This window comes from Pteronotus mesoamericanus, unplaced genomic scaffold, assembly GCF_021234165.1.
Source record: "Pteronotus mesoamericanus isolate MK-2021 breed Mesoamerican mustached bat unplaced genomic scaffold, CSHL_Meso_final scaffold_21, whole genome shotgun sequence".
In the NCBI taxonomy this organism is placed as follows: Eukaryota; Metazoa; Chordata; class Mammalia; order Chiroptera; family Mormoopidae; genus Pteronotus; species Pteronotus mesoamericanus.
Window position 1 is genome coordinate 2,226,991 of NW_026555310.1, and position 9,956 is coordinate 2,236,946.

Genomic DNA, 9,956 nt, shown 5'->3' on the forward strand with positions numbered 1-9,956 from the left:
CAGGCCTGAAGGTCTAGCATAAGCTTTGGCACATAAAAGATGTTATAGATGTTTCACTTTTTCCAAGTTTCAGCAAGTTCCCAGAATAGTGCAAGGCAGTCATGTGGCAAGGACTTGGTCAGTATATAAGGTGCAAGAAATTTTATTGGATGAGGGGACTTGTGGGAGGCATAGGTGCTGGGCGCTGGGCCAAGGTGGCACAGGCCATGCTCAAAGCACCCTCTCGAGTGCGGTGCCCACCAATGAAGCCACTGGCATGGACAAAGATGCAGCCAGGAATTCCACTGACCTGCTCCAGAGCCTCATCCCGAAGACCCCGCCATGACTCTGGCAGCGGCAGCCTGTAAGTGAGCAGAAAGAGGAAACTGGATGGAGCAAATTGAGGCCTTGAGGAACAGAGAGGAGCAGAGCACTAGCCAAGGTTAGTGGCCTCCTCTGACAGGGAGGCAACAGGCTCGAAGGTCTGCAGGGTGATCCCCAGGGGCCTTACCTGCTCTGGAATGAATGGAGCTCCTTGGGCACACACTGTACCCGCCACTGTCCAGCCTGGTCAGTGTAGATAACAAAGGCGATGGTCATTGGGGGTGACAGCCCAGATTCCAGGTGATAGAGGTGCTCTTTCCAGGGGCATCCACCTTTTGCCAGCTCTATTATCTCCCCACTTGGGTCTACCTGAAAGGAAAATGGGGCATAGCTGGAAGGTGCAGGGTAGAAGCAGCAGCCTGCCAGTAATCCCGGAGCTGCAGTGCCTCTTCCCAGGCCTGTACCTGGAATCGCTGGGCCAGGGCCTCTTCTACCAAAGCCCGGGCTGGCAGCCAGCTGTACCGGTAGAAGTCTAGTCTCTGCAGAAACTCCTCTCGAACCAGATCCATTGCGCGCTTGAATCCAGCCTGGGAATCATGGGAACCATGGTGCTTGTCTCAACTCAGTTTGCTAGAGTTTCACGGGTCAACTGCTCTCATTCCTCCCCTGAAGTCTTACATGCCTCATTCTCTTCCCGAGGCCCTCCTTACCTCTGTGTCTTGGTTGGGCTGGTTCCAAGTTGGATTAAGCCTGGCAACCCGAGCACTCAGTGTAGTGGTCACTGCATATCGAGGCTCTCCCTCCTCCCACTGGGCAATCCCATTGTCTACTGCATCCACCTCCTCCAGGAAGTTCTCGTACATCTATGGCAGCAGTGGGAGAAACGCTCTTGAGGAGAAACTTGCATAAAAAGGTTTTACAGGTTTCAAAGTTACATGTATACACACTCTTCAGTTTTCTTAATGCAATGACCCAGTGAGGCTCTCTCAACAACTGGGTAAGGAAAGGGGTAACTGGGGCATCCAGCAGCTTGCTTAAGGTCAGAGAGCTAATAGTGCCGGGATGGGAAATGGGGTCATTTGTTTTCTAATCCAGCACTTACTCAACTACCATACAAAGTCCTAGCTGAGGCCAGTATATCTGGGGAGGGGGCTGCTGACTTCTGAACAAGGTCTCAAGTTCCATGAGGGGCCCCATGGCTGAAGGAGGGTAAATCTCCAGCGGGGCTGAGTAGGCTACTCAGTGACCTGTTTAATGAGGTCCGGGAGGGTCTGGCCAAGCACACGAGTCAGGTGGGAGAGAATGGGTGCGGGACTAGACATCAAGTGCTGGGGTGTGGTCCCAGAGAAATCCACGACGTGCCACATGGCATCAGCAGTTGCTGCATCTCCTGAGCGTAAAGAAATGGCAGGACAATGCCTAAAGAGTTTGGGGGCAGAAACAACATGGGAGCAGTGTTTAATGCAATACTGCCCTACAAAACAGGCCTAAATATCAACACACCTGTGGTATGTAGAAAAAGTGGTACACCAGGAGCCAAAAAAGAAACTCCAACCTGATAATCAGTTAAAACTCGGGTGTAATTTAGTTTAATTGCTTAGAAACCCCTCATCAGTAGAAGGGAAAACTAACACAGGCAGTCTACCTTAGTACTCCATAATCTCCAATTTAACCATTCATATTTCTTTACTTTTTTTGGAGTCATACTAATACTATGCCACAGGGACAAAAGACACGTAAACCGAGCAAGATAAGTGAACAATCTACCTGCAAGAAACATGACTGGATTTGAAGTTTGACGTGAACTTCACAGGAGTAGGATCTAGTTAGTGTCCTCAGAATCACTGATCTGACATGCACACCAGGACCACTAGCTCTGTTCCTTCTCTAACAGCAGGAATCTGCTAAACTGCTTTTAGGGGACGCTGGCAGAACCTGAAGACCCTTCCCAACTGAGCCTCCCAGCTCATGTCCTTCTGGTAAATTACAGTGGTGCCTAGAATATGCCTCTCTCCCCTTTCAAGGCAGCCAGAACCTCTGACCCATAAGCTTCCGAACCTAAGCAGCCTCCTCTATTACCAAGTTGTTGAACAGTCATGTTTTATTTGTGTCAGGTCAAGAAAGATTGGGAAACACTGCTTTATGGTTTTCAAAACCCTCTCACATATGTTACCTCATTCACTTCTCACCACCCCAGGCTGGAGATAGATTCACCAGCCCCTGGGGAGATGATGAGCCTGCCTGAGGGAGACGGTAGTGGGTCAGGAACTCCGATCTGAGGCCTAGTCCTAAGTGCTACATGAGTGCCACTACCACTTGGCCTGGTGGGGATGCATATGTGGGGCAGCATATGTGGGGCATCTCTGCCCTCAGGCCCCCACCTTGTCATAGAGGGTGCCCACCATGCTGTCCTCTTCACTAGTGCCCAGCAACTGGGCCAGTAGCTTGTGCCCGAAGTGCAGATAGATGAGTCCCGCACTGCTCAGCTTGGTCTGCCATGGCTTCCCAGGGGACAGGGAGCTCATGGTCTCTGTGAAAGACCTGAAAAGCACAGGGAGGGGGTGCTGAGGCACAGTTGCCCTGCTTAACCCATGGTGTGTGTGCATGTGTAGGCACAAGTGGAGGCAGGGAGGCTGGGAAATACTGCAGGAGTTGGAAGGAAATAGCCCGGCTGGAGAGGCTTTGGCTTTTCTTCAGGGGTCACATAGATCCCAGCTTGGAGTCTCCATGTATGCATTTGACAATGGTTAACTCAGTGCTTACTATGTGCCAGACTTTGTTTTTAGACGTTAGGGATAAAAATACCAAGACTGTGTTCCTGTCTTCAAGTTCATCTGCTAAAGGCACACAAACAGAAACCACCAAGCAAATGCTCTAGCTAAATTATAAGTAAGGAGGTGGGATGGCGGAGAAGGATTGAGGAATAGAGCCTTCAAATCATACCTGAAAGATGAATACTGGGTGTTCATCAGACAGAGTGAAGGAGAAATGGTATTCCAGGTAGAGGAAACATGTACAATAAAATTGCAAGAAAGGCAGCTTGGGTGTGAGTGACCAAAAAAAAAATTGGAAGGGTAAGCAGGGGCCAGATCATGGCATTGTATGCCGTACTTTGGAGTCTGGACTTTAATTTATATGTAATGGGAGTCACTAAGAGATTTTAAGAGACAAGTGCATGTTAGAGGATTGTGTCAGTCAGCATGGAGAAAAGGCGCAAAAAACTGCATTGGTCTGGGTAAGTGAGGAAGACAGGAATTTGAGTAGCAGTGGGACAGAAAATAGGGAAAAGGTATGGCAGTTGTCAGGGAAGTAGAAACCATAGTTGTAATTTGTAAATACCAATCAGAATCACCTATGGAGCTCATTTTTTGTTTTATGATTTTTATTATTAAGTATTTTTCTTTTTAATTGAATTTACTGGGGTGACACTGATTAATAAAATGATGTAGGTTTCAGCCCTGGCTGGTGTGGTTCCGTGGATTGAGTGCCAGCCTGTGAACCAGGGGATTTTGCTGGTTCAATTCCCAGTCGGGACATGTGCCTATGTTGCGGACTGGGTCCCTGGTGTGGGAGGCCGCACGAGAAGCAACCACATACTGATGTTTATTTCCCTGTGTTTCTCCCTCCCTTCTTCCCTCTCTAAAAGTAAATAAAATCTTTTAAAAATAAACTATTTTTAAAAATTATGTAGGTTTCAGAGGTACAGTTCTATAACACATTTTATCTGTATATTGCATTATTATTGAGTAAATACAAAAAATTTTATAAAATATACATAAAGTATAAAGACTAACAATAACTCCCACCCCATCTAAGTTTCAAAATGAAGCAAAACTAAATAAATTGTTGACGGAAACATATATATGCTAAATTATACACTATGGTACGACGAACATAAAGTTTACTTCTGGAGCAGGTTCGGGGGTGAGATAGGGAAGGACACAGGTACAGATTCAGAGGTAATGGTAATATTCAAGTTCTTACGTTGGGAGATTAGTTCATGGGTATTCATTTTATGTTTTATATTCTAGAAATGTTAAATACACTCTTTTACCTGTCAAATACTGCATAATTTTTTAAAATCTACGTCAGATCATTAGGAAAAAGGAAGTAGTCAATAATGTCAAAGTGCCACAAAGAGGTGAGATTCTCAGCCAGGAACCTGAGCTTGGTGTTGAAGTCACTGGAGCCCTATTCATGAGCATTTCCAGTGGAGAGACTGGGAGAGAACCAGCTGAATGAATGAATGAATGAAAGAAATGAATTAAAAGGAATGTGGAACCAGAGTCAGTTCTTTTGAAGAGTGGCTGAGAAGTGACAGTTGTATATACTGGGAGGGTTCCCTCCCAACATCATTTACAAATACATACACTTAAACAAAAGAGGGAGAAAAATATTTAGAGACTTAATATAAAACACTTCCTAGTCCCTCAGAGATAATCACTTTAAACAGTTTGCTGTACATGAGGGAGGATTTTGTATCTATTTATGTTTTCAAGATGAGGATGCCCAAGCAGAGTTTTAAGCTGTTGGCAAGGAGAAATAGAAACACTGGTGGGATGTCCAAGAGGAGAAAGTAATAGATTGGAAAGGGGAGGGGGGAAGAAGGAAAGTGTTTTGCTGCACTGGAAGGAAGGAGCAAAGGATGTTTAAGAGTGGGAAAGAGGACGTGCTTGTAGGAAAAGTTAAGTTTCCTTTGAAAAGAGACTCACTCACTGAGGGAGTGTGATGAGGTAGGGCCTGAGGAGAGGGGGAAAAGGATTGGCATGATACTGTAGATAATGGGCTACCCTTGGAAAAGGCAGATTTCCCAAGACGAGAGAGTACATGAAGAGAGCAGACCACACATCTGAACTGTTACCAACCATTACAATCACGTGGGCCCAAAGTATGAAGTGGAGCAGCAAGGACAAGCGAATGGATTAAACCCTGCTGAGGTACTGGGATGATTTAACAGTGCTGGTGGGAGAAAAGCCTGAGCCTGAGCCAGAGAAGACGAGCTGGGAGGGGCCTGAGGACTGACTGGGAGCCAAGGGAGGCCTGGGCAGATTAGAGAGCTCAGGGAGGTCCAAGGCCAGGTAGATGGGAATAGAGCACGTGGGGAGAACTAGAAGGATGAGGCTGTAGTCCCACAGGACTCAAGAGTTTGCACCCTGGATGAGTCAGTTCCTTTCCTGACGGAGACCACTACAGTGGCTGGCTGAACTGGAGCACTGAGGAAAACTGAAAGTAACGCGGAACCCACCTCTGGTGATGGTCATATCGGTGTCTCTGAGGGTCGTACTCGCCACCAACGTCTACCACGATGTCACAAGAAGCCAGTTTTTCGGGGTCTCGGGTCCGCACAATCTCTGCATCCTGCGGGGGAGGGGGTCACCAGAGGTGAGGGAGCTGCCAGGAGTCGCGCGGGTACGGGGATTAATGTTGGGTCCCCAGGGGAGTCAGGAGGGTAGGGGAAGTACTGTGGCCGCCCGAGCTACTGCACGAGCCCCGTGAAGGCACGCGGGCAGCCGCAGGTGGGCCGTACCCGGTACTCCGGCAGGAGGCGTAGCAATGCGCATGCCAGGGCCTCATCGCAGTGAAAGGTGCCGTTGTGTGTCCCGATTCGGGGCGGTGCCATGAGGTTGCTGCGGGATCGTTTCGGGGGCTTGACGGACTCCAGGCTGAACAGGCGGTGCCGGACAGTGACGTGTGGCGACTGCAGCAGCAGCAGTAGGAAACCTCGCAGGAAACTGCGGCCCATGCAGCGTCTCCCACGCGAAGGTGGGGGTGCCGACCCGGAAGAGGAAGTGCTCACACGGCCTCCACTTCCGCTTGTCAGAGTTTCCCAGGGCTACGACCCCCTAGGAGGGGCACACGGCGCGGCAAAGGCAATCCTCCAGGCTCCTCCCGAAGGAAGTCCGGATGGAGCCTCCAAGATAAGCACCGCCTCAGGCTCTGGGGCGGGGCACACTCTCTAGATCACCGCCCTCCCAGCCCTTCACCAGTCCCGTAATGCAAGAAAAGACCAAAATTCTGCCCACCTGGAACATTTATTGGCATTACACAGAAAACCCTTCTCTTCCCCACCACAAAGTTCCAGGCCCTTGAGGTAGGGCCCTTCTGCCAGATTTCTGAAACAAGGTCTTAGGCCTTGGCAGCCTGAGTTGCTCCCAGGGCTGTGAGCTGCTGAATCTTCTGGCTCATCATCTCCATGACAGCTGTGGGGAAAAAAAAGGCAGACCCTAGTCAGGACCTAAAAGGAAGAACCCAGAATTAAGGAAAAGTGACTGGGAAGTTTAAGGACAGGTAGACAACCAACTACAGTTAATCAAACTTTTAACACAGTGACCCACTGTCAGGGACACACACTAACACAACTTTAGAATCTACAATGTGTCACTAAGTAACAGCTGGGATATAAAGATGAACAAAATACAGTATTAAACGAGTCAGACAACCAAAAATTGTAATGTGGAAAAGATTTCTGCCTTTAGAACAGTGGTTCTCAATCTTGATTGTGTAACACAATCACCTGGGGAATTTAAAAATAAAACTCTGAACCCTGGAATCCCTGCCCACCCCCAGCCCCACCACTACCCTGCTTGTTCAGTTAATTTGGAGTGGGCCCAGGCTTTCTTTTCAAACTCTCTTGGTGATTCTAGTGTGCAGCCAGGGTTGCAATTGATTGTACTTAGGGCTGTATTTCTTTCCTTTGTGTTCATTTACACCTATCTTTTTCCCCATTCCACCTCCATTAAGAACAGAGGTGTGAATCCTTTCCTCTAAATTTCTCAAGCACCCAACTCAGGAATCTACAAACAGTGGGTATGTAATGTACAGAATCTACAGAACAACACATCAAGACACAAAAGAGAAAGATACAGTTTTAATCCAGAAAGGAGACACACTCATGGTTCGCAACGCAATCCACGTTCTTTACCATGGAGGTAGAAAGGATAAAGAGGTGCAGCAGTCAAGCTTACCCTGTTTCATGGCATGCTTCTCCTGCAGAGCTGGCTGGATTTTCTCCATTTGCTTGGTGAGGAAGTCTATTTTCCTCTTGAAGAAGTCCTTGGCATCCTCAGCTGTCTAAAAGGTCAGAGGTGATGGAGGAGCTAAGTGGCAGCCCCATGCCGCCTCTAAATCTTCCCCTATACTTCCTTTTGTTGCTCAGAGGGGCATCTACATGGTTCCTTCCACTCACCTTCTCTACATAGTAGCCAGTTCCCACATCGATGAGCACGTGTTCCACATCATGTAGCTTCCCAGGGACATACATCTGCAAAGCAAGGGTTAAGGGAAAACTAGCCCAGCATGAGTCGATTCCTTGGGAGCCAGACTGCTTGGCTTCCTAAGACTTTCTTTTCTAAAAAGTTACAAGTCACAGGGACTGAATAATCTGGAGGCCTTAGAATTATTGCTGTAAACTCCAATGTGGAGAGATGGAGAAGTTGGTTCTTTATGGAGAAAATACATACACTGAAACACTCTCTTGCCCTGATCCCACACGCCAAGCAAGTAGCCCCCTCCAAAATGACTGGACACAATATTTCCCTACTGCCATAGAGTAGTAAAAATGAAAAGCCAGCCTCACTTGCTCTCAACACCTTTAACATCGTTAGCTAATTCCTGATGGATTTAATGTTTATTATCTAGCCAGTTCCTACATTATTTCTTTGTTCCTCTTCTAGCCTGTCAATTCTCAGACTAGTTTACAGGTGCCCTTCTGTCATAACTTGATCATTCAAGTAAAACACTCAACAGGCAGGCAACAATCCAAGTTTCTTAGTAACGACAGTTTAGGACTAAGAGCCATAATTGAGCTGAAACTGAGAATTAGTACAGAGCCAACCCACTTGTTTCTGTGTCCTATGCTGTTGCTTATGTCTTCTAAGTTATTAGTGAAAGTATAAATCGCCAGTTTAAAACAAGGAAATAATCACACCTCAATTATACATACTCTTTGGTGCTCACAAGGCAATAACTAAATGCTGGCACCAGGATATAGATAGGAGAGCTAGGCAGTGTGTACAGTAAGAGCTCTTAGAGTCATGGGGACACTTTGGCGTCATCCAAACGACTCCCACCCTTTTTTGCGGGGGAGGGGTGACGGAGAAAAGGATAGTTTCTGTGGAAAGGATACAGAACTCGTCAGTGGGACAAGTAATTCTTTCCCTGTGAAAGCAATTTAGACAAACATCTGGGGAAGGTTGGCAGCTCCAACATTAAGACGATAATGAGAGTTCAAATATGGCACAGCGCAGATAGTATGAAAAGAACTGAAACGGGCAAGAGGAGCTATGTCTTGTACTTTTCAATTCTAGGTAGGCAACATGCAAAATGTTCACAAAGCGGTAAGAATATGTAATGGGTTGTTTCTCATCTCAGGTAAGGAAGACAGGTTTGGTTTAGTTTAGGAGACGGGACAAGAGGCCGGCTCGCCACATCCCCCAGACTGCCTTCGCGCGCCTACTCCATACCCTCATTGCTCTTGTTCAGCACGTTCAGACAGTCCTTGGCTTCCACATACTTGGTTTGTACCACCTTGAGCTGGGCAATGGACGTGGACAAGAACTCTACTTCCTACAAAGTTCAGGAAAGAGAATCAATGTGGAGCTGGAGGGAGAACGGAGCATTGCCGGAGAAGCGGGGGTGCGGTTTGGAGGGGAAGGGAAGCCTCCCCAAGTGGGGAGGAATGGGAGGCGAAGGCATCCGCATGGGCAGGGGGGATGTGAGGCCGGAAAGGAGTGTCTCTGGGGCCGTCCCCACCTGGTCCAGCTGGTTCTTGAGCATTTCCAGCTGCGGAAGATTCAGCTCGGTGATGTTGACCGACTGCGCCATGTTGGGAAGGAAGACTAAGAAAGCGGATGCCGGCTCTGCGAGCAACGCTCTAGCCATCCTCTGCGCATCTCGATGGCTGCGCTCGAAGGCCTCGCTGCAGCAGACATCTCTATGATCCTGCGTCTCGGAAGGGCAGTCTCTTGAGACTCACCTTCAGTTAGAGAGCGGCGCTTGCTTTTTCATAAAACATCCCAAGTCAAACGTAGTAAAGTTGTAGCAAACAGGACTCGTGCCCTCAAGGAACTTAAAAATCTTAAAAGTAGTCAGGCTATAACCACAACGTTGCAAAGCAACGAATGCTACTCCACGTGGGTGATGTAAACCTAGTGACAAGTAGGCAAGGCCTGTGAAGTTCTGCGATGGGGGGAGGAGCGCCGGGAAAGTGGTGCTTTGAACAGATGAAGTAGAAGAGAGGCTGGCAGTGGAGAGGACAGTAAGGAGACATGTTACCAACCAGCACAGCACAAGGTTTATTCATCAATACATATGTTTATACCGTGTGCTAGATGTGAGGGCTACATGAATGTATAAGATACGTGTTCTGAGGAAATTAATGTAATTGGGGAGAAAGCATAGATAAGCAACAGAACCCCACATACCCTTTTGCCAAAGTGCACTGACAAGTGTAACAGCTGTCTGTGGGGAGAAAACAGTAGTCTTTAACATTCACTTAGGAGGGGGTCAGGGAACTGAGGTGTTAAAGCTGGTGTCACTCCTAGGATACCTGAAGGCAAGAAGACAAGATAGACCTGATGGTACCTGGTTAAGACAGAGTCAGTGGGTTTATCTCTACCCTTCCTTGACAACTCTTTCCCCACCTAAAGCATCTT

The 9,956-nt window shown here is 47.8% G+C and overlaps 2 protein-coding genes across 3 annotated transcripts; both read right to left on the bottom strand.

Moving 5' to 3' along the window:
* Positions 1-108: 108 nt before the first annotated feature.
* MYG1 (MYG1 exonuclease) lies at positions 109-6,110 on the bottom strand. The gene is made up of 7 exons (XM_054590751.1): positions 5,831-6,110; positions 5,549-5,661; positions 2,685-2,844; positions 1,014-1,166; positions 768-890; positions 491-672; positions 109-341 (listed from the first exon to the last, which is right to left on the bottom strand). Exons 1-7 carry the CDS (start codon positions 6,044-6,046, stop codon positions 143-145), a joined length of 1,146 nt encoding a protein of 381 aa, XP_054446726.1. The 5' UTR covers positions 6,047-6,110; the 3' UTR covers positions 109-142.
* Positions 6,111-6,316: 206 nt separating this feature from the next.
* PFDN5 (prefoldin subunit 5) lies at positions 6,317-9,158 on the bottom strand. 2 transcript variants are annotated; one of them, XM_054590752.1, is made up of 6 exons: positions 9,055-9,158; positions 8,766-8,868; positions 8,429-8,460; positions 7,490-7,564; positions 7,269-7,374; positions 6,317-6,503 (listed from the first exon to the last, which is right to left on the bottom strand). In XM_054590752.1, exons 1-6 carry the CDS (start codon positions 9,124-9,126, stop codon positions 6,430-6,432), a joined length of 462 nt encoding a protein of 153 aa, XP_054446727.1. In that variant the 5' UTR covers positions 9,127-9,158; the 3' UTR covers positions 6,317-6,429. The 2 variants fall into 2 exon arrangements, with proteins under 2 accessions (XP_054446727.1, XP_054446728.1); XM_054590753.1 differs by having other exon boundaries at positions 6,317-6,538; positions 9,055-9,157.
* Positions 9,159-9,956: the final 798 nt, after the last annotated feature.

Excerpts from the sequence above, each read along its gene's own strand:
- PFDN5 (XM_054590752.1), bottom strand. The coding sequence starts at position 9,126 with ATGGCGCAGTCGGTCAACATCACCGAGCTGAATCTTCCGCAGCTGGAA. Across the intron at positions 7,375-7,489 it reads CTGGCTACTATGTAGAGAAG|ACAGCTGAGGATGCCAAGGA; the intron begins GTGAGTGGAAGG and ends CTGACCTTTTAG. Across the intron at positions 6,504-7,268 it reads GAAGCATGCCATGAAACAGG|CTGTCATGGAGATGATGAGC; the intron begins GTAAGCTTGACT and ends TTTTCCCCACAG.
- MYG1 (XM_054590751.1), bottom strand. The coding sequence starts at position 6,046 with ATGGGCCGCAGTTTCCTGCGAGGTTTCCTACTGCTGCTGCTGCAGTCG. Across the intron at positions 673-767 it reads CCCTGGCCCAGCGATTCCAG|GTAGACCCAAGTGGGGAGAT; the intron begins GTACAGGCCTGG and ends TTTTCCTTTCAG. Across the intron at positions 342-490 it reads CTCCATTCATTCCAGAGCAG|GCTGCCGCTGCCAGAGTCAT; the intron begins GTAAGGCCCCTG and ends GCTCACTTACAG.